Below are 24,177 nucleotides of genomic sequence, written 5' to 3' on the forward strand. Positions count from 1 at the left end.
TGGCTAGGGTAAATTGAAGTACAGAATAAGTTCATTAGGACTAATTATAAACTAAGTACAGAGTCATAATCCTGAACTACTTCATAATCAGTATTATAAGATCTAACTCTTGTGTGAAGAGTGCAAACTTATAGAAGTTCATGGAAATCAACTTAAACTAACAAGATCATGTGAATCTCAAGCATCAAATTAATCAACACATAAAAAAAATTATAAGCCACACACACACACACACACACACACACTACTATACAACACACGTATTGTACACGTACACACACACTATACAACACACACTAGATAGTTTTTTCATGTGTAATAAATGTCTTTTGCTTGCGTGACTGCTACTGATGAAGCTGTATATTCACAGTATAAAACTGAAGTCTGAAGTTCATAATTAGTACTTGACCTTTCAAACAGGAAGTTCAATGATAACAGATTGATTATGGTCATTTTTTTCTAGTATTGAGGTCAACTTGTATGCATTCCAATAGTGAACTGCTTCAGGCATTAGAAAACACACTGCTGCTCTTCAGTACTATAAAGTAGAGTGCATGATAATTATAGGTGACCGGATTTCACTTGCGAAAAGGGGTCTTCCACACACATCCAATTCAATGAACCTGAAAGACCATAACTTAGGTTTTGAAAAATATACAACGCTGAAACTTTCTTCATCCATTGACCAAAGTTCAAGTCAATAGCTTATACCGATCTGAAGTTATGAGTTGTCAAAGTTAGTAAATTAGATGTGTGTGGAAGACCAAATCCGGTCACATAGGATGACAGTAAGCATTACAAAGGTCAAGTTTGGGAAGTTGGTGTATATCATAGTATTGCACAGTGACCCTTTTAGTTAAGTTAGTATGAGTTAATGATTATCATTAAACACCTTATGGTGATTTCACATCACTAACTCGGAATCACTAACCTTTCACCTATCTAGCTTACTATACATAACAAGATACACTACACATTGCCTGAAGACAAAAACATGGTACAGATGTGCTGCTAAGCCAGCAAGTAGAAGAATAATAGCCTTACTGAGGTCAGTTTCCAATACAAAATAAGTTCAGTCAGTATGATCCAATTATGCATAAGGAAAACATGTACAGTACAACTTGAAGATATCACCATAAAATGATATGTGGCTGCACGAAAATTTTCCCTAAAGCAGACTGTCTCCAAAATGTTGATAGGCAGGAAATGGCCAATACAATATAGTGGAGACAATAAGTTTATGAAATCAGTCTACTAGTGGGTGAGAACAACATCAGTAAGTGATCTCGTATAGGATAACATGAGAAACAACTCAATGGCAGAGGTCATGTATAACGGGATTTGCTAAACAATGAATGATCCCATAATAATGTGTTGAAGCACTGTTCTGCAGGAAATTACAACCTCATATCTGTAAAAAAAATTATACCACTTAAAACCATTGGCAAAAATTTAGCACATAGTGGTGAAGCAGTTCAGCAGTTTATAGAAATCCGTTGTTGGAAAATTAGTGGCTAGAGAAATAAAACATCTCCACAGTATTTTGGTAAAATTCAAATCACTGACTGTAAAAGCACCTGCTTATTAAATTAATTGGTGCTGTTTTCTTGATAGGGTATTGCAACAGGTTACCATAAAAGACAATCTCTCTAGACAATTGCAAGGTTATTGACAAATTTAGCATAATACAGTAAGCCACATGATTACTGACATTGCAACACCACTATAACTCACCATGCAACCCATGTTGTAAACTGACTGCTGTATCAGTGGTTTATGGTTAACCAAACTTGTGAAACTCAGCAGTTCACTTATCATGTGATATTAATGCATAGTGATAGGTGCATTAAATTTTTAATGATAGCCATTAATACTGTAATGATAACCCCAAAACAAACTATTGTGTATACTTTAACAGCACACAGCCAACTAGTCACACAGGTGCTGGTGTATGCATATGCATTGAATATTGGCAAGGAACATCTTGTACTTAGTATTATGTACAACACAAGGGTACCAAAGGATTCTATTGTAAATCAATACACTCGCAAGTTAGACCAAGAACCGCTCTAAAAAGGACCATGGTGTTTACAAAAAGGAGTTTCACTGCAGTAAATCGAATCAGACAATCTGGCTATATAAAAATAGTTATGAAATCCAGTGCCTTCCCATGCTGCCATATAGGTGAACAATGTAATGACGAAATGCCTCCATTGACCACAGAGTGGTTATAATTTTTTTTTTGTGATGCCTGCTGCTCTCACAGTCACAATTCAGCATCTGTACACAACCATACATACAATTCTCACCAATTATGCAATACCAACAAACCACATAGACAGGTTGCAATAAATTTTTTTTTCTGAAACACTCAGAGATAAGTCCCCTCTATACAAAAATTCAATGCCACCTATTTCTGAGAATCAAAAGCTCAACCATTAATCACTATTCTTGGAAAAGATATGGTTTCTTGTACCACATAAACTAATGAAGTTTCTTGGAAAATTTAAGTACTGCATACCTTAGTACATATTGCACAAGATAGCTGTGATAGTATTACACACCGACACACTACTTGTTGGTATTTGTACTTGCCTGACCATAGCAAGATGAAACCCTGTGAATAGATCATCTTGAGGATGACATGGCCTTATAAATTGAGGCCATGAAGTATCACCTTAGCTAGGTTTGGAATCGAAACTAATGACTAAGCCTGCCTCTACGTCAGCATGCAAAATACATTTCAAATTATCATGAATATTCATATCCATTATCATTTAGTTGGCTACTGTTATGTTTGTCTGTACGATGTGGTTAATATTCCTTAGTAATCAACCAGTCACAAGACTATTCCTAGAACTAAGCAAAAAAAAATGCCAGTTCTCTCTGCTATATTATGTGGTTAAGATTGGTTGTAGAAGGGAAAAATCTAGAAAATTTCCCAAAATAAACTAATTCAATCTACCATTACCTTAAAATACGCATTAGATCCATATAACATGCATGTACATCTTACACATACCATACCTCTACTACTACTATTATAATACAAGCAATTATTTCACTTAATTTGTTTCCTGGAAAGCTTTAAAGGTGGCCATAGTTTGTTTAGCATAGCATGTATAAAAACAATGTGGTTGTGATCATTGAGCTGTGTATTTATAACACTGTTGCTAAGCAATTAAAAGAATAACACAACAAAACGAGCTGTAATTGTGGCCACTTTCGGACCCAAAGTCATGGTTCTAGTTACTTGTAACAAAGTTAATTTCTTCATCACCCGCTTTTAGCACTGTGATGTCTGTGCAGGATATTCTAAATTTCAGGATGCATCACGATGCAATGTGTTGCATGACTTCCCACAACTTGTTTTGTGGTGATGGCAGCTGCAATCTGGTCAACTCTGTTTAGCTAAGTATCTAAATCAACACATATGGACTGGTGTGTTGAATGGAATTTCTGAATGTGTTTTCAAAGAAAAAATAGCATACAATTCTTTGATCTGCTAAAGTGGTGACACAAGATACCATCTGTTACAGAGGTTAAAAAAATGAAAATATTTTAAGTAGAGTATTTCCATGAAATTACATAGACTTTTAACTTCAACTATAAAGTATTCACAACTTAATCATTAGCTTGGATTAACTAAGTGCACTGACATGTAAGAAATACATTGGTAAGGAAATCATTTGATTGTAACTAGATCACTCCCTTAATATATATATGTAAAACTTTATTACTTCAATTTCAAGCTACAGTGCATTGACAACAAATAAGGTTATGTCACGTTAGTTGGTACACTGATTTGGTTAACAAATATGGTTAATGACAATTAATCCTTAGACAGTACTATCATGAACGGTACATTGATACAGATACAATCACAATAACAAAATACGCCAATACATATTTGAAAAAAACAACAACATACACATACGTCAACATACAATTTTTACATGATCGTGCAGTCTTTTTGACTATACACAGGAAAAGAGAAAAATCTGAGTGTCATTTTGCGGATGATTTGTAACACATTTTATGACTGAATACATCGAGCAATGCGACGTCTTGGAGGACGATCTGTATCACTGTCATCACTATCACTGCTACTGTGGTTATCCCCCATTACATCATGAACTATATACGGTCCTCCATCTCCTGATGAAGTGTCACTGTTTTCGCCACTACTATTATCACTATCATTGTCATTGTCATCGTCATCATCATCTTCAACTCCATCAGCTGAAAACTCCTTGCAAAAGAAAAAAAAAATTTTTTTTAAAAAAACAATGGTCAATTATTACTATATCAAAGGTGAATTTTCTAATCCTTTAACCTTTGATCTGCTTTTATTTGCATATTTGGACTGACTCAGGAAATTATGTGATAATGTTTAAAATACTATTTATATAAGCTAATTAAATTACCTCTGAAGTACTTAAAATATATTTCACAGAACAAATACACATTAAAGGAATACTGTGGGCAGCTAGCCCACCCTAATTCTTCATCTGTACAACTTTAAATACTATGAAACAACCCAACCAGGAATGTACAAAACCATACTAATGTGACCAATTAATACAACACTTTTATACAGAATTAAACCACCCCATAAGATAATCTCCAAGAAAACGGTAATCATGTTAGCTGGAACACCATGTCTAGAGCATCATACCCAACACAAAATATATTACCATGGTAATCGGTACTGTATGTTTTCTGTTAGTCTACGCCTACAAGACTGTAACTAGATCTAACTACCGCAGCTATACCATGAAATCCCATTAACATGATCATACGAATAAACACAAAAGTACACCATGGAGTGGTCAATATAACATGGTGGTTATATAAACTATACGCCTTAACTGTAGTAGTGCACAGAATGGTTCATTTCATTACAATAAAAAATATAGTGAAGCAATAAACGTGTAATCCCCCATGAAGCTTTAGCATTTCTATAAATTAACCACTGAAACTTTGCATAAACAACCACAAATAATACCGAAATTATTCCCCATCAGACAGGGGGAAGCCCCGTTTACAGACAGTTAAAAGTACGTCACACTTAATATGGGTTCCCACACAGACAGAACACGAGCACTAGTATAATTATTGCTGTATGGTGACAGGTAGAAAGCACAATTGATATTTGGTGCCTGGCTGTATGTGCTCACCAAATATATGAACGAAATTGGATGCACACTTCTTTGCAGCCCTAGTAGCAAAACACTGAAACACTGTACACTCATTACGAAAAGTGTAATACCATAACAGAATAAAAATTATTGTTTTACTAATGGTGTACACTTTATAGCTCAATTTAGAACGAGTGGGACTGATACAGTTGCGATACCATTCAACATTCTTACATTGATAATGATAATGTGTAGTTGAGTTGACAGAGTGTAATTGTGTGTTTAACAGGCATTACATAACTTTATCACTTCTCGAAAGCCACAACACGTACGATCAACATTCTTGGAACCTAGCAGTACATATTCATAGCCGATCTTGACATAACAATCTCATAACATAATGCAATCTGTCTAAAGACATCATTAGTTTAAGAGATGACTATACAGGTGTCAATGTGCTCATTGTCGCCATTGTCAGGACAGCCAATTTGTATTCATTGCTGCACATTTTGACACAGGAAGCTCTACATTAGTGAAGAATTCACTATGTAAACAGTGCTTAATTGAATGGGACACATATATTTCCCAGTAGATGAAGACTTAAATACTCCTACTATTATTTTAACTCTTACTCAAATTCATATCACAGGTGTTGCACGCACTCTGCATACATGCAGGAAGCCAGAAACTGTTACTGCCTGGCTATGCTAATACGTACAAGGATGGCCTAAATAAAGTAGTTTTGAATCCTGATAATTATGAGTCAATTCTTACATGGAAAGTGGAAGGAACCTACAGAAGGAACCTACAGACAGATAACTTGGTAACATGTGAAGCCAACACAACTGTCAACAATGAAAACTAGATAGTCATCAAGTGTTAAAGCTTCCTGATTGTCTCCAGGAAACAGAGTTATACCAGAATCATTATCCAAACAATGCTCTATAATAATAACACACCTGTGTAAACTGTTATTACAAAGGATGCCCATCAACCTGACAAAGAAACTGATACAATAAACCATACTACCTTTGTGTGTATTAGTCATGACCATCTTGTACTCTTGGCATCAACAATAAAAGGCTTGTATGGCTTTGTAAATACGACATTAGCAGTATCCAGATAAGGTTTCAATGCAATCAATTCATAAATAACAAAGGCTGCACAAATTAAGACCTGCAATAGTAAGCCAGTCAAGTAAAGGAAGTGTGTTATGCAGCACACTTGCCACCACACTTGCCACAATCACTATAATCTGATATTCATCAGTACATACAAAGATGTGTCAGCTAACAAACAGTGTTATTGGTGTAGCATACAGTTCCATATTCATCACAGAAGTCTGTGGACTGTAAAAGTGTAAGATCATAGTTTAACGCTCCTGTTGACTAACTGGCCAAATATCAACAAGGAATCAACCAAGACTAGTATGTGGGACAAAAGTAAAAATCCCCAAGCAATGCAGACAGCCTTCCATTGCTGTCTGTCAACATCCTGCCACAATTATTATCTCAAACAAAGAAATAATTTAAAACTACAAGTATCAATACCACTGCAAGCTTGTAATACTGCCACTGCACTGGTACAAACCTATGTTGTATGCCTTTACAAAATGTGTCAAGTTCTCAACCAGTAAATTGTATTCACCATTAGACATACAGTAAAAGACAATCAAGTGGATTCCAGTGGTGAAATGTAAAACTGAAACAAAAAGTGTATCATATCACACAGACTTGCCATTTCCTTTTCCGAAACTGTTATTCAGCAAATTGTAAACTGAGGTTTTCATTCCTTAGCTATGATGAGGTATGTGTTCATGCACAACACATAAATGTGCTTATACCTGAGCTTACGACATCTAGAGAGTGCCTGTGCACACGTGTGCATGTACAGTGCAAAAAATGTTGCTCCAGTCTACCGTTTGGAAGAGGGAGACCTGCAACTGTTAACCGAGGAAGCAGCCTACCCAGCTGTGTTATCCACAGGTATCCATTACGCACATGCCTGCTTTGGTCTCCAAGTACATTCTTCAGCCGTTAGAATGGGTCAGATTTCACTTTGACAAAACTGTTCACTTGGATTCACTGTATACACCAATCAGTCTAGCATAGCCTGGCATACTTCATTCTATTTGTACAGCACAAATAACAAAAGACTATTGACTATACTCAAGAGCACATAATAATAAATATTATTATGTGCTCTTGCTATACTGCAATCCTGTGCAAAGAAATGTGGCAGACACACAGTATATGTATCTCTACAAACCAATAATTCCAAGTCCTACAAAGTTAGATGTCACAGTATATAGAGGATTTCTCTATAAAGATTTCATTTGCTGTTTGAACTTTACTGTAACAAAATCATATGATCAATTACGTACAAACAAAAAGCTTTCATATGTTATCATCTATTATCGTTCAGTCATGTAGAATTGTTTTGTTACTTACATTAATACACAGTGTATGATGTAAACAGTCATATGAGCAGAGTCTATGGTCATGACTCAATAGTCCATATATGAATGTATTTGATAATTCATTTTAGACACCTTCCTTGTTTGCAAGTAGTTTCATATTGAGGCAGCAGAACATAGAATACAATGAGCATAATAATCCCATCACAACTTAGTTTTACTTGTTTAGGAATGGATAACACACACATGGTTTAAGAGGTGTGCATCCACAAACCGATCCTTAGTGTAAACATTCTAGAAAATGAACAAGGAAATTTAGTACCTGAACACCACAACTATGTGGATAATGAACTCTTCAAAGACTGCAACAGGAAAAAGATTTAATGAAGGTATGGTGATTTAATTTCTACTGTGTGATCATTACCTTTTAAAAGTAACATTCATACTTTGCCATTGCTAGAATATTGGCCATTGGAAAAGAAGAAATAAATTTGTTAACGGGACAGGTCAAAGTGTAGATAGAGTGCATAATACAGCACCACAGTGATATTAATTTTAGTCTGTGTGATTACAAGAAGTTACTGAGCTAGAGTATTACTAGGCTTGTGGGAAATATACTCAGTCTGTCTGTCTGTACGTCCACACATCTAGTGTACGATATCGACATAGTATTTGGACCAGACAGCATTTCAGCAAGTTACCAAGCACATCTCACACAGACTTCTAACTTAATCTTATATCAACTTTTCACATATAAGTATGAATGAACCTTTCCAATGAAGCAATCATTTAACAGCCTCAATGTCTGATCTAAAGACAATTGAAAATTTTAACAGATGCTAGTTGATGCATGGGTATGACGGAGATGGTGTGTTGTCAGCAAAGCATTAAGCAGGTGACTGGTCACAAACAACACATGACTAAATACAGCATGACTAGCACATGGTATTACCACACAACTACTATACTTGGCTACTGCAAAACATCACATTATTCTGTTTGGTAGACAGACATATGAAAACCATTAAGTCAATTAGCGCAGGGGAATCTACTTCCTTATGACTAGATTCTACAATATTACACATAGCTTCTCTTTCCTTTAACATTGCAGGTGTATAAAATTGTTTTACCAGTTTCCTTCTTTTAGAATTAACATGCTTAGTTTCTAACTTGCTTGAAATCCCTATTTGACAAATATAAACCGTGAATTTCATCTTTCCCCAAGTATGTAGATGAACAAAATATTTACAGTTATTTTTAGCCCGCATCATGAAAACACTTCATCAACAGCTGTCCGACTACACTGTGCTATGTTTTAACAGTCCATGGTAGATGAGAATATACAGAGGAAACCATACTGTGCAAATAAGCACATTAAAGGTTTCACCCAAGGGATAATCTGTCAGTACATATTGAACTTGCAATTAAGGCCTATAAATTATGGCCTCAAAAGGAAAGTGGTCTTACCAATGGAGTCATATAATTCTGTTTAACTTCTTGTGGGGATCCAGTTAACAAGGTGGACCATCAAGTAAGGCTGCACCATATACAGAAATCTTCCAGTGCACATTTAATCAAGTAGTAAAGTTTGCCACAATGTCTTGTAGTGTGTGTGCAGTGTACAGCGTACTTAAGGAAAGAAACCATTGAAATTTAGGAACTACAACAGAACTCAAGCACCAGAATGCAAATACTGACCCTATCGGATTACCAGCAAAGTAAGTAGCTACATGCAATTGTTTCATTATGCAACAATGGCACATATTTCCAATCTTTCCTTTCTTCTTCCACAATGCACACTTCAACACACATTTTGTAGTAATACAAAATGACGCAGAGAAATATCGTACAGCTACAATACAAACATTGCCAAGATGGACAGCAAGTACGTATGGCTGTGATACCACAGCAAAACATATATTTACACAGTATGGAGACAGTCAGCTGTTCAACAAAAACAACAGATGATGAAACTACTAATTATCACACGGTTTTATTAATTGTGTATTATTACACAAACAGATGTAGTCGTTGTAGGGTATGAATAAGTCACCCAATATGTGTAATAGGGTAACCTCCCTACATTAGGAGGCTGTGGGAAGCAACATCACAGATAACAATGGTAAAATCATAACAAGTTATAATTCACACAGGATCATACTGTTTGCACCTATTCACACCTTAACACATCACAGAAGTGATAGTGTATTTCCCATTAGTAAATTCCCACAAGAGCACCCTAGCAATAAATAAAATAACAAACCAGGAAATTCTGTGAACATATAAAGAATGATACTATTTATAGCATGTTCCATTCCTCATTGGTTGAATAACTACAATGTTCTGTAATGGCATCGAATACAGTGAAACTATTGCGTAAAACATGTTGTCTATGCTACAGTCAGAGAGTGTCTGTCTATAAATGAACAGCCTATCCAAGGAAGTTGTGCTTGCATTATTGATAGTAAGATTCACTTGGCATTACAACATAAAGAAATAAGAGCTTTTAATTCCACAACTCAAGTTGTCAATACACTGATCAGATATACGTGTTTCAAGTATTGCAGTGTGTACTGTATTGCGACCAGCTGAGCAAATACCTCTACTTTGCAAATTGATTTTTAAATAGTGCCACACAAAAAAGTTATGCATGTTTGCATGTTTTAATGCAGTCAAACAAGGCTCATCAGAACAAACTGTTTGTGAGCAAGAAAATCTTTGTTTTGTCTGTGTACTACGTATGTAAAGAGCACGTGAGTTATGGAGAATGCGGTAGAATTAACCCTTAAACCTGCAGCTGTTTTATAAAACGCAAGCACTGAAAATGCATAATGCAGTAAACTGGATCGCATGCATGCCTTGTAAAACTAAACTCTGTAACACAAAAACTGTTAAAGCTATCTAAAAACAACAAATACCATCTTACTCACCATTAAATTTTGGTTTGAATGGTCCCATACTTCGTTGCGTCCATCCAACCCAGAGATACTCACTTCACTCTGAAAGAGTAAAAGAACTATCCCTTCGTCTTCCTTCTTTACATAATGATGTACAAAAAGGTCATAACTTGGCCGTACATCGTCCTATCAACTTTTGCTTGGTGTCATATTACTCCTCACGTGATGGCGATTCAGTTGATATATAGATATCACGTGATAACATCACTCTCGGATGAGCACAATGACAATTCGAATGTGGAGGGACGCAAAACAATTCAGCGGATCGTAGTGGGTGAGTTCCTTGTTTGTATGTTGAAAGTTTATATACAGGCAGATAGCTCGCTCTTTGCCAATTAATAAAATCTTTTTTTCGAAGCAATCAGATGAACGCTTCATGAGATATGCTTGTTTGTAGCCGCCTATGTAAATTGGCAAAACTATTGTGCATTTTCAATTCGTTTTTTATCAAATCCAGTTTTCTGGATTATGCGGGTTTAAGGGTTAAGTTTATCACTTATTTGTTGAAATGGACTTCTTTGTGCACAAGAGAGAATATAACTATACCTTGATGGATTTGCCTGTTCATTACATATTGAGCCAAGGAATCTTTGTACCTTGTTTTAGCTGTGAGCTACGATAGATTAATTAAACACCTGTAATTTATTAGTCATCGTTTAGCTGCTCGAATTTCTTGTTGTCCCAACTGTCTAGCATCACGTATAACTTCAAGACCATTTAATATAAAGGCTACAGTCCATTTCTTTGATACAAAGAAACGATAAAATGGAATTGAGGAATGTGCAACCAAAATGGTGAGTTTTACTTTAGATGGTCACCAATACGCAAAAATTCTATTTTTGTTAAAGAAAGTAAGACATGTATTATAGCATCATCGTTCCATGCATCAAACTGAGATTTCACCCACATCTTGACCAATTCTACAAGCAAAATCACGAAGCACAATCTAAACCTCAGCAAACCCCATCATTTCTCAGTTTGTATTGCAAACATTGATGTCCACATGAAATACAGTGTACTGACTTAAATTATGGCAATATTTGTATGGGAAACTTGAAAACATGTCCAACCTACGTACTTTGGTCACCACATATATGTAAGAATGACAGTTGCTCTTACATATCAACAGTAAATACAGCCATTCTTTCATATGCTTTCCGACCGTCTTTCAGACAGAAAACACTAGGGATGGCCCATATATGAACAAACATCTTGCAACTTTCCGGCAATCTGTTGCTTTATTCCTGTTAACCAAGAAGGCCAGTCACATCAGTTTTCCTTCTCAATACATCCATAGTAAAGCAACACAGATGGAATGGATATTAGTTTCAATAATACAAGTCTGAATTATCTGTGCCCATCACAAAACCACACAAACTACTTTAATAGCTTTCAAGCCATCCAGGAATAGAAGCAGTTTCCTTAATAGCAATCAGTCAGAACTAGCAATAGCATAGACCTCATGGTATCTTGTCTATTTTGCCTTCAGAATTAGGTCTCATCCAGCAATGAAAAGAATTCCCTTCAGATCATTACTGAACAATGGAGGAAAGCCAGTGAGGAAATGGAGCACCACCCTAATCAGGAAATGTAACTACAAACAATTAAAAGTGGTACCCCTCCACAACCAACCCCTAAAAAGTTGTTCTCCTTATGGTGAACAGCAATGTGATTATAGTTACAAAGCTAGTAGGCATCACGTAAGACATTTAAAAGTGGTACCCCTCCACAACCAACTCCTAAAAAGTTGTTTACCTTATGGTGAACAGAAATGTGATTATAGTTACAAAGTTAGTAGGCATCACGTACTACGCACACAGATCTATCCATACTATTTACAGCACATTTTTCAAATTAATATAGAATCCATAAATCCCTTGAAAGTATTAAGAACACGCTATTATTTATACCTAGCTCATTAAAATGGACAAACTACTTTTCATTTTTAGCTTGTCATAGCTCTTAAGATGTTTCACACTCCCAACACTATACCTAGTTTGTACCAATTATTAAATAATCTTGCTAATTGATTGATTTAATAAAGATATGTAATTATTAATTACACGTTTCAATTGGTTATTTGGGAGTTTCGCACAATATTTAAACACACATGTACGTACAGAAGGGAGATTTATTCTTACTCTATATGCAAACTGTTTAGCCATCACCTTTCTATAGTTGGAAGTGCCTTACTGAACATGGACAAAGCCAATAATGAAAGTTTTGGCTTGTAAAACATCAATGTGGCATCTAGGAAAGTCTTACACAGTGGGTACACATCGTGTAGAAATACCTTATTGATGACTATTTGTTCATCAACAAGAGTTGCCACAGACTGATACTTTCAGCCAAACAAACTATGGCTAAGGTTATAGATTTGATTTCTTCACTTTGCGACTGCTTAGACCCAAGATGTGCTTTTTACTAATCACAGCAGCTAAGCATACAATACATGCATCATGGACTACCTTTGTGTCCCATTGCAAAGGTGTTGATTCACGGTAACATAACTTGGTTCAGTGGTGGGTACCATGAGAACCGCCAGTACTTACCGTAGTGGCTGGAATATTTGCAGAGGTACTTCTTGTACTGTTCTTTGGTTGTAATGCTGTATAAGGTGGAACACAGCTGAAATTAATGAATACTTTGCTTTTCAGTGATTAATAATAGTCAAGTGTGCAATTAAATTCTAAAAATGTGTCTGGTACCACTCTTTCCTTTGATGCTATATGCACTGAATCACCAGTCATACAAAAAGTAAAGAAAACAAGTACAAAAAAGTTAAGAAATCAATTTGAGTACATAAAAAGCAGAGGTTGTCTACACCGTCTACAGCTATACTAGTGGACAATAATCCCTACCTCGGTCAAAATACAATACTGTTAGGCTGTATTATGAATTAGATGTACACTAGTATATCTGTAGGTGTAGATGACCTCCCTTGTTTTTATTTCCATAGTCCCTATATACTCAAATCTAAAACTTCCTTTGACTTGAAAGTGTGTGTGTGTGTGCGTGTATGTATGTATGTATGTATGTATGTATGTATGTATGTATGTATGTATGTATGTATGTATGTATGTATGTATGTATGTATGTATGTATGTATGTATGTATGTATGTATGTATGTATGTATGTATGTATGTATGTATGTATGTATGTATGTATGTATGTATGTATGTATGTATGTATGTATGTATGTATGTATGTATGTATACGTGCATATACTCACTCTTAATCTTCTCCGGTATCTTCGTATAATGTGTCTAAACAGTAGAGCTTCAAGTGGATCAAGAGGTTCCTGATCTCTAGCTCTTTCCCTGGCTGTTTTATTTGCTTCAACTTTCTATATGTGAGGAACACAGCAACAGATAACATTCAATATTGCATCACATTTAGTGGAAGACCTACAATACTGAGTTACCAAGTAGGAAGCTGAGACCTCAAATTAACATGTGCTAGTACATTTATGGTAAAATTGGGTAAGCAATTTCCTATGACAACTACGATGAATTACCTGGGAAAGATCTTCAAGTTTGGTAGGTTGGTCAGCAGTTGGTGTGAACACTTTGACATCATGATCTAAACCACTGACTGCTAACACTGGTAGATATGGATGTGGCTCTAGGCAATTCACCTATGTAGCAACAAACTTCAATGTCAACTAATGTCTGAAAGTGTAGTGTAGTCTGTGTGTGCGTGCAAACATTAACAGATGAAGGCAACATAGAAAGAATTTTTAATTTTCACATAAGTTCAATTGATAGAGTATAAAAGATATGTACGTATAATGTCAACCTTGTTGATAGCACAAGGATCATACAAACTTGGCAACTTATTAATCACCACATACCTAACAAGGTATAAAATTTACAACAGCTTACAATATTAGCAATTACTGTCAGCGGCCGCTGTTGAAAATACCAACATACAGTACGTGCTGAAGCAGGACATGTCATACCGGACTATTACACAAACACAGACACCTAACTACATAATGCACCAGTACTGGACACACTGCTGCAGACATTGTAGTAATATTGTTGAATGAAAACATAACTAAGGAAGTCATAAGGTGACGACCAGCTGACTGTGTGAAGGGTATATTAACATGTTAACAAGTACTTGTCCACAGGTCAACATCATTGTGTTTTCCTTATTAAATTATTCAGTAACAGCACCAAATATGGTAATACACAGGCAGTTCAGATCATGGTATTACAAGCGTACAACAAAAATATAAATCCATATTAAGTATGTGTGTAAGACTTCGGTGCTTCCTGATACCTAAATTACTGCATGTAACATAGTGAAATAAGACTCCTTTTCTTCCCCCTTTGAAAGGACAGAGTACTACTAATTGACACCAAAACAGTAAGTGTTATCTATCTCTATGGGTTTACTACATAAAAATTCTGGACTTACATCAATTGCATAATTTATAGCTTATGCTACTCCACTCTTTCTACTATTAACATTCTATTATAAAACCTACTAGATTTTCTCCATGAAGTTAAACCAACCTAGTGCATACGTATATAAAATAGCACTAGCTTCTCTGCTTGCCAAATATACACGGCTTTGAAAATTTTGGTCTATGATAACCTAAAGAGCTGTAGAGCAATGTAGCACTGGTTAAAATTTGTAAAAGGAATGTACATAATTAATAAAATGACTTTGCAAAGTAAATGTTTTATACAATTCTACTTTGTTTTGTTAGAGAAAAACCTCTGAGTTTTTAATAGCTATTTTAGCAATAGCTTAAATTATTGAATTTAGGAGTTGTACTACTTACAAGTTCATTTATAACAGTCTGCAACTGTTTCTGTGCTTGTTTTAGGTTTGACATAATATTTGACTGGCTCTTCAAAATTGAAAATTCAACTCTCAATATTCTTGTATTTCCATTCCAGGCCACATGTATTTATGATGATTCTATAATCATACTTCAGAACGTTTTATCTTCCAACAAGAGTCTTACGTACACAGTTCTACTGCACATACATACCATTAATGATATGTCAAAATTTGAATTTTATAGACTTTAGTGTTACAAGTATACTTACAAAATAGTAGTAATAGTTACGTAATATTTTTGTAGGAGTCAAAAGAGGTTCAGTTGTATACAATGATAATAGTTTATTGTCTATTTTATAGTTTGGCCGGAACACACTGTCTGTTTATAATAAATAACATGCGACTCCCACAAAACAGAAACACCATTAGAATGTGATAATAAGAGAGGAAGACATCTCGACACAGACAGGAAGCTAGAATAACACCTATGGCATAGCAACTATCACATTCTTGTACAGCAAAAACAATTATATCATAGAGCATCATCTTGTAGCTTGTGTGTGGCAACAGTCCGATGAATTCTCAAGGAAGAATTATCTACTGAATGAATTACTTTAGAGATCAATAGATCTCTAACACCTGCTTTACAGACTGAACATAATAATGATGCAACCATTGTTTTGTCCTTATAAATCTGAAATTGTTTAACTGCTGCAATATATGGCTGTTGGCTATACATGTGCAGTATGCACATAATGATTGGGAAATTCTTTACAGGAAATGGTTTAATGATCATCGAACAGAATAAACAAGCTTCATCATTGCCTTACTTTAGACACGTAAATATGTACATGTACATTGCAGTACACACAAACACACACACACACACACACACAATTCTTACCACTCCTTCATGGTCCCCAAGAACACATTGCACAATATCTGTACTTTTCTTGTCCCAGAGAAACACATTTCCACAGTCACTCCCACTAACAACGTATTCACTTTTTGGTCCATAGAAATTGACACCTTTAACTGTGAACAGTAATACGTCTCAAATAATTAATAAATACACAAGTACACTACACATCCCACAAGAGAGATAGGAGAATACCCTACTAAGCCTTATACACACATATCACAGCAGTATGGACAGTTAACAAATAGGGTGTACACAGGCATATCCTGTCTAAGGTTTTCTATCACATACATAGCCTAACAATTATGTTGACTAAGTTGGCTTCACATCCCACTCATATAATGAAACATATGGGTTACCATAAAACCACTGATTTTTGTCCCCAACAAAATTAAAAAAATAAATAAATACCGAAGACAGTAATTTTACGAAGTCCCATTACTATTTGATTATAGTATGATGTCAGGTGAGATCGTAGGTAGATGTCTATGTGTAATCATACTAATTACCTAAGTATTTCAACACCAATAAAAATGTGCCTTGTCATCAACAAGTGTATGTAATAATGTGCTAAAAATAGTTTTCATCTGTGAAGAAATTGCTCCATCATGTGTTGAAAATGGATGATTACATAAGATTACTACCCACTCATAAACACTTTTACATGTTTAATGTGTGAATATAGTTAACTAAGCATGCATACTAAATTATGTGTCATGCACTATTGTCATTAGGGATGCATCATGGTATTATTTAATCTACAGCTGTTTCATGGAACTTTACGTCACATGTTATGATTTTTATGACACAAAATTACATAAAACGCATATGCATTATGCAAGCAGATCACAGTTCTGTAGTTTCCAAGTAAATTTGTGAGTGTACCATATGTACTGTATTCAAGGACCTAATGTAAACCCTTCTAAGGCTCACCATATATGGTCTTTCTTATCGTAGCTATCCATTCGCTAAAAAATGGGTACTAAATATAATTTATCTGTTGCAACAACTCACCTTAAGAAGCCAGTGGATAATGTTGTTATGCTAAATATGGCGTACTGTACGCACATTACTGAGTTGTGAGCAAGAGGGCAGGGATATGCCACAACTCAACAATGTTGCACAAGACATTTTCAATTTCGACCACAACCCAGACGCCATTTCCTGCCACAAAACAATGGGACACCACACACATAAAAAACATTTCACTGGAATATTGCATAACCACAAAATTGTGTAGCATTACATACTGTGGAAGTGACCTAATCCATCTGGTACATGCAGTGAATACCTTTGCAACTCTCTTAAGAAACACTTTTGTATTGTAGACGATCATTGCACAGACTGTTGCCCATACGGTCACTATCGTGTAGGCTACAATTTCCAAGGGACTAGACTTTCATGAAAATGTGTAAAAATAATCTCCACATTCTTTAGTTTTACAGCAAGACAATGTGTTGTTGTCACAACTCAATGGTGACAGTATAACACCTCACACATATTCAAAATCACACTTCATGAAATTGCCATTACTTGCAAAATTCGTGCAAGTTTTGTTCCATGAAAATCTCTGCACATATGTAAAGCTTCATGTTTTAAAGGCACAAAGCATTGAGCTCTCTATTGCAAAAACCATCGTAAAGCAGAATATCTCAACAGAGTATGAGTATTTCATTTACTTTTACTTAAAGAACTTGCTTTAGTACAAGGGTATTTTCAGTCACACTAACTTTAAAATTCCCAGTACAAAATGGCAGTCTACTGTGTGTTGTATTAGGGTAATTGAATAGAAGGTGTTAATTAATACTATTAGATAACTTGACAGATTTAAATATGCATTAATAAATCTAAACACTCAAACACGCACACCACCTCTGATACACAAATTTAAGAAGAAACTCTCCACAAATAACTCAATATGCACACGACAAACAGGTTCATCAGTTTACATTAAACCACTTGGAAATCGTGGCTCTTAAACATGAATGCATTGCTATACCTAATTGTTGCTGGATGTTTGTTAAGGAGTTCAAGCAGGCCAGTAGTGAATTGGCAATGGTATTATCCTATACCACATATGTATCAACAGCAGAAAGATGATCCTATCAGAAAGGTCTAAGTTTAACTCTTAAAACCTGCATAATCCAGAAAACTGAATTTAATAAAACACGAATAAAATATGCACAATACTTTTGCCATTATACATACGTCGTTTTAAACAGGAATATCTCGCAAAGTGTTTATCCAATCTCTTAGAAATAGAAATTTTCTTACTTGAGAAGGTCTACCCTTTGTAACAGTATATAAACTTTTAACAAACAACAAGGAACTCACCCGCTACGAAGCATTGAAGCATTTTGTTTCCTTTCACGTCTGCATCATTAGTGTTCTAGGTGGCCATTTTGTCAATCACATGATATTTATATTAGGGCTGAGCGATACTGCCATTTTAGTATCACGATCGATACTAAAGCCACTATTCACGATACTGAATAGTTCACGATACTTACAAATAAGTCAATCACAGCTGGTGCTACATAGCATATTGCTCAGCATTCCTGCAGGAAGTCCTTATAGGTGATAGCAAACTAGCCACTATCATCCTTGTTTACAGTAACAGTTATTGTAACACATGTTTTGAGGTTGTTATGGTGTTCACACCTCTCTGCAGGGGAAACCAGATGGGTGGACTTTGTCATTTCCAAGGATTCTTAGCCAAGTACTGCATAACAAATGGATTTTTAATGACAGTAATGTACAGGCATGGTATCACAATAGTTAATAACAAAATATCGCGTTATCGATACTTTCAAAATATCGCGATATATCGCTAAAACGGTAGTATCGCTCAGCCCTAATTTATATATCAACTGATTTGCCATCACGTGACGAACAAGATGACACCCAGAGAAAGATAATATGATGAACTATGACTGAATTATGGCCTTTTCTGTATTGATAAGTGAAGGAAGAAGGCGAAGAGGTAAGTAGTTCTTTTGTATTTTAAAAGACACAGAGTGAAGTTCTGGGATGGAAGGATGCAATGAAGGATAGCACCATTTAAACCAAAATTATTGTGATTTGATTTTAATCGTGAAATTATTTTCATTATTGCATAGCTTTAGTCCAAAGTATAGCTAAGGCCACTTGCATGACCTCAGTGTAGCCTTGTTACCTTGTTACCGAGACCACACTATTAGACCCCAATAAAATTTCAATACAACTACTATAACATCTGTTATAACATCTATGTATTTTAAAAGATAACCCTTATACATCATTTGCGTTCTTTATGTGAACTTCAGGTCATTATTATTTCATTCATATGAGTCCAAATTTTTACATTGGTTGTAATTGGATCTATTACATTGTGAAACACAACACCATGACAACATTAACAATTGACAAATACCAAAGACATCACGGGTGTGAAGTTTCACACAACAGTCCAAGTCACTGAATGATCACATATATTGAATTTCAATTGCATGCTTTAACTTTCTATTTGACGTCTGGACCAGACATGGGTCAAGCACTTGGGTCAAGGGCTTGAAACACTTTTCAAGCACCTGTTAAAATGATTAAGTACAAATGCTACAATTTTGTAAATGCATTAAGTAAAAAGTGAAGCAATATAAAAGTACTTGATATAATTACTTAATTACTTTATTAACAAACAATTTATATAATGATGCTGCAGTCATGCACCTATTATTTTAAGTATTGTTTCATTGTTACAACACACGAACATCAATCCGTAAAAAGTTTCATCTTTCAATCTGCACCTCTCATTAAGCCTAAACAGGTACACCTGATAGAACAATTATTAGCACTTGATAGTACCTTTTGGTTGTTAAATGAGAAGCTCATTAAATCAAAGACTTCTGATAAGAGCTGGCAGCTTTTGTGCTTTAAAGTGCTTTATAAAGTGCTTATAAACACTTCGAAACATTATAAGTAATTAAGTACCAGCACAAGCACAAATGCTGCACAGTAGCAAATACTTGTAAGCACTTCAAAACAATTGCTCAAAGTGCTTATAAGCACAAGTGCTTAAGGCTTGACCCATGTCTGGTCTTTAGTATATCCAACACTGGTACAATTCCTTAGCTGTTATGTACCTGAGTCAGTGGTCAACTTTTTAGAATCAGAAAACAGATTTCACAGAAGAGAAGTCCATGGTGAAATACCAACAGGTTTAATTACTGTATTTAACCAACTAATCTACACTTTTTCACTATTCCAAGTATACACAATTGACTCGACAAACACAGGAAGTATTTTATAATACAATTGTCAGTTACAATTTCCTTACCAGTAGCACTGTTTCTGTGGCCGGTATACTTTGAAATGTAATTGCTACCAGAACTGTACAAAGGAACACACAAAAGGTAATACCTCCACTAAACAATGCACTATGGGAGTGACGACAAATGTGACGGAAAACCGTCGATCTATACACATCAATGGATTGTGAAATATGCGATTTTAAACATTTCAATCCAGTATAGCTTGGGAAGGTCAAAAGCTAGGAGTTTGAAATTTCCACCATGAATGCAGCTGACTAGAGTGTTTATTTCACTTCAATCCGTAGCAAGCTAGCTATTGATAATAAAGTATGAGCATCTTTTTTCACAATGGTATCTGTAACACAAACATGTCACTGTGGGGGTGGTGGGTGGGTAATTAATCAATATAAAATGTCTGAATGGGTCATGTGGTATCTCCAGCCTTAATATTGGGCTCTCAAGACCACCTGTGCCACAGAAAATTGAAGAAATATGTAGAAAATAGCTGGGCAACCGTATGTCTAAGGCTGTTACTGTATGTCTCTAGTCTTGTGTTTCAGCTGGTCGGTGGCATTACAAGGTGCCAGAGTGTTCCCAGTGGCTGGCACACACATCTCTAGAAATCCACTCGTGAAAAACAGCCTGAGCAAATCAGAGGCATGGCTGTGGTGTATAGATCGACGATTATCAAAAATATGGTCACAAATATGGATATAGTAACCTACAAACTGTACCAATAACATAACAATTACATAGTAATTACACACAGGTACACATTCCCATAGATATAATTAGTAACATTTTGGGTTACTTAAACAATAGTGTATTTACAATGATTTCAAGTCATATATTTACTAACTATTTTAAGCAACAACATGAAAGTCTAATGTCACATACATATGAAAAAAATGGAAGCTGGTCACCTTGTACTGAGAAGGTCTGGTATACAGATGTAAAAAAAAAAACACGGACCAATGCAAACGGGTGATTGCAGTGACCTATAAAGTTTCAGTGTGATTGAATCTTATGAGAACCTATAAATCAGTGGATATTCAAATATGGAGTTACAAAAAAATTATGATCTATGCCTAATCATACTTCCTATATACATGGGCTTCAAACTGTTGTTACCGCTCTGTAAAACAACAAACTGAAACAATACAATAACTACATCAAGGATATCAACACTTAATCACCTTTAAAAAAGAAAAAAATACCTAAATTTGGTTGTGAGAGCTATATTACGTAGTTATTTAACAAGTTAAATACAAAACCTTTCTTTATCAACAAAACACTTCCTCTTCCAAAGTACATGTCCATATTAAAATACATGTCCATATTAAAATACACTGTTTGAAGAAGTGAATCTCTAGTGCTCAAAACTAAAGTACACAGAAATGCTGTTTGTAGAAATAACAAACAGGTGAAGGTCGGCTGGGAAAGTTACGGCAAACCTACACATTCAAAATCTTTACTTGATACTACTAAACTTTACCAAATATCCTTGTACTTATAACTACTGTTCCATGCCGCAGGGAAACAGCAATATTTATCATATGCTATGCTATCTCATTTAATCTCACATTGCCAACATAAAAGGTACGGAAAACTTCAAATGGCTTTGATCATTTCAGCAGTGATAAATTTTCGTCAAGAGCCTATACAGTAAGTTCTTTTATTTGCAAAGACGAAGTTGCTCAATCAGATGAATGCTGAGAACAGTAGGTGAATAACCAAAAACGCAATCAGTGGGAAACATGTTGACGATGAAATTGTTTCAGATTTGTCAAGCAAAGTTCTACACCTGTGCAGCAGATACACAATGAATAATCATGTTCTTTTGTTTTGGTGATACATATTTTTTGAGTACAGAATATGATAAACTGGGAAATAATCACCAGAGAATAAATTCCTGTGGTGATACCTACATACAGGATGTACACATAATTCTTAGAGCTAATCTTGAGTCATGCAGTGTTGATTATGAACACGGAAAGAAGTCCCATAGTAATTCTGAACTCATCAGATACACAAATTAAGGATGTACTAAGAAGAAACAACCATGTTGTAAATTTCATTACAGCTCCATATACAGTTACAGATGACAAACATTACTGAGCACAAATAATAATCACAGCAAACAGATTTCTGATGGTGAAAGTCCTGTACAACAATAATAGTCAGGGTTGAATTGAAACCAGATCAGTATTACTGACAAGCTAGGATGGTCTACTGACCCAACCTTGCTTGTACTGTGAGCAGAAGGCAGCTGCACTATTTCAGTAGTAACTACCATGACTGAGCCTAGCACAGTGTACAGTATAGCATTACTACCTGTGATTGGCATCAAACAAGTAAATGTCTTCATCATTGTAACTACACAGCAACTCTACAAGACAACAGTACATAACTGAGTAAAATGCATACTGTGTTATGTGTGTATGTAAATTTGTAATATTTAGACACACACTAACATACATGCTCACAAGAATTATTATATCCCTTCCAACAATACTAAATTGATAGCAGAAAAGTTTTACCTGTGCCATCATGAGAGTAAACAAGGCAGGTAATGTTGGCCTTTAATAGTTCATCTGTTGCTTCTTTCTATTGTAAATAAAACAGAAATAACCCACACATACCACTGCACACACACACACACACACACACACACACACACACACACACACACACACACACACACACACACACACACACACACACACACACACACACACGCACGCACGCACACACACACACACTCACTAGAAACGCACACAAACACGCATGCACGTATGCACAAGCACACTACACACACACATACTACAAATGCACACAGACATGTGACCACACACTACACACACGTGTGCACGTACTACACACACACAAATTCACATACTAAGTGGTCAGGACAGAATGTCTTGACAGGTGTCATCTTGGGAGACTGCAGTGAAGCAAAAAAAGCACAAACATGTACAAGAACTGGTGATGACTAGCAATACAGTAGCAACAACAGGAAGTTTCTTAGTGAATAAGTATTTCTATGAATTTTTCTATCGTTTATATATGACACACCTGCTGATCTTGTTTCCTGCATCATGCATGTGGTGTGTAGTGTACGTGCTTGTGTGTACATGCTGTAAGTTGCTAATACTTTTTATTTGCCTATTGCTAGAAGCTCACACAACTAGTATGTTTTTCTTAGCTATTTCATCTTCACTTAGCGCACATGTCACACAATGCACACAAATTGTAAAAGACAAAATCACTTTTGTTCCAATGATCTGTTTTATTTGAACAAGTTCCAATATCCAACAACTAAAAGTGCCCGAGGGGATATAGAGATAGACAGACAGACAGACGGGCAGACAAAATTAGCCACATACAAAACACTTGGTTAAAGTGTACTGAAGGCTGGCATTCCTGTAAAATTAAGAATGAAGAAAGGCAGATGGCTTGACTAATTACATATACATAATGTATTCAACACTTTAGAACATGTTTCTGACTCCCTGCTACACACTCAGGCTAGTACTGTACAACAGGAAATTTTGATGAAAGAAAACTTTGACGATTCATCAAATTTTAATTCGTCAATATTTCCTGCTGTACGGTAGCCTTCTTTGTAGGTCCCAATTGGGATAATGACACAATTCT

At 35.5% G+C, this 24,177-nt stretch overlaps 1 protein-coding gene across 1 annotated transcript in view; it reads right to left on the minus strand.

Moving 5' to 3' along the window:
- Nucleotides 1-3,718: 3,718 nt before the first annotated feature.
- The window catches only part of LOC136236895 (DDB1- and CUL4-associated factor 8-like), a 50,471-nt gene continuing 30,012 nt past the window's right edge, over nucleotides 3,719-24,177 (minus strand). Inside the window, exons 8-15 of the mRNA XM_066027127.1 lie at nucleotides 23,420-23,464; nucleotides 23,061-23,127; nucleotides 22,855-22,909; nucleotides 20,547-20,599; nucleotides 16,217-16,347; nucleotides 14,033-14,152; nucleotides 13,748-13,861; nucleotides 3,719-4,252 (exon numbers count right to left, since the gene is read on the minus strand). Coding sequence (XP_065883199.1) covers nucleotides 4,037-4,252; nucleotides 13,748-13,861; nucleotides 14,033-14,152; nucleotides 16,217-16,347; nucleotides 20,547-20,599; nucleotides 22,855-22,909; nucleotides 23,061-23,127; nucleotides 23,420-23,464 — 801 coding nt within the window. The 3' untranslated portion in view covers nucleotides 3,719-4,036. The remainder of the gene's footprint in view (nucleotides 4,253-13,747; nucleotides 13,862-14,032; nucleotides 14,153-16,216; nucleotides 16,348-20,546; nucleotides 20,600-22,854; nucleotides 22,910-23,060; nucleotides 23,128-23,419; nucleotides 23,465-24,177) is intronic.

Source organism: Dysidea avara, chromosome 1 (assembly GCF_963678975.1).
Source record: "Dysidea avara chromosome 1, odDysAvar1.4, whole genome shotgun sequence".
Taxonomy (NCBI): Eukaryota; Metazoa; Porifera; class Demospongiae; order Dictyoceratida; family Dysideidae; genus Dysidea; species Dysidea avara.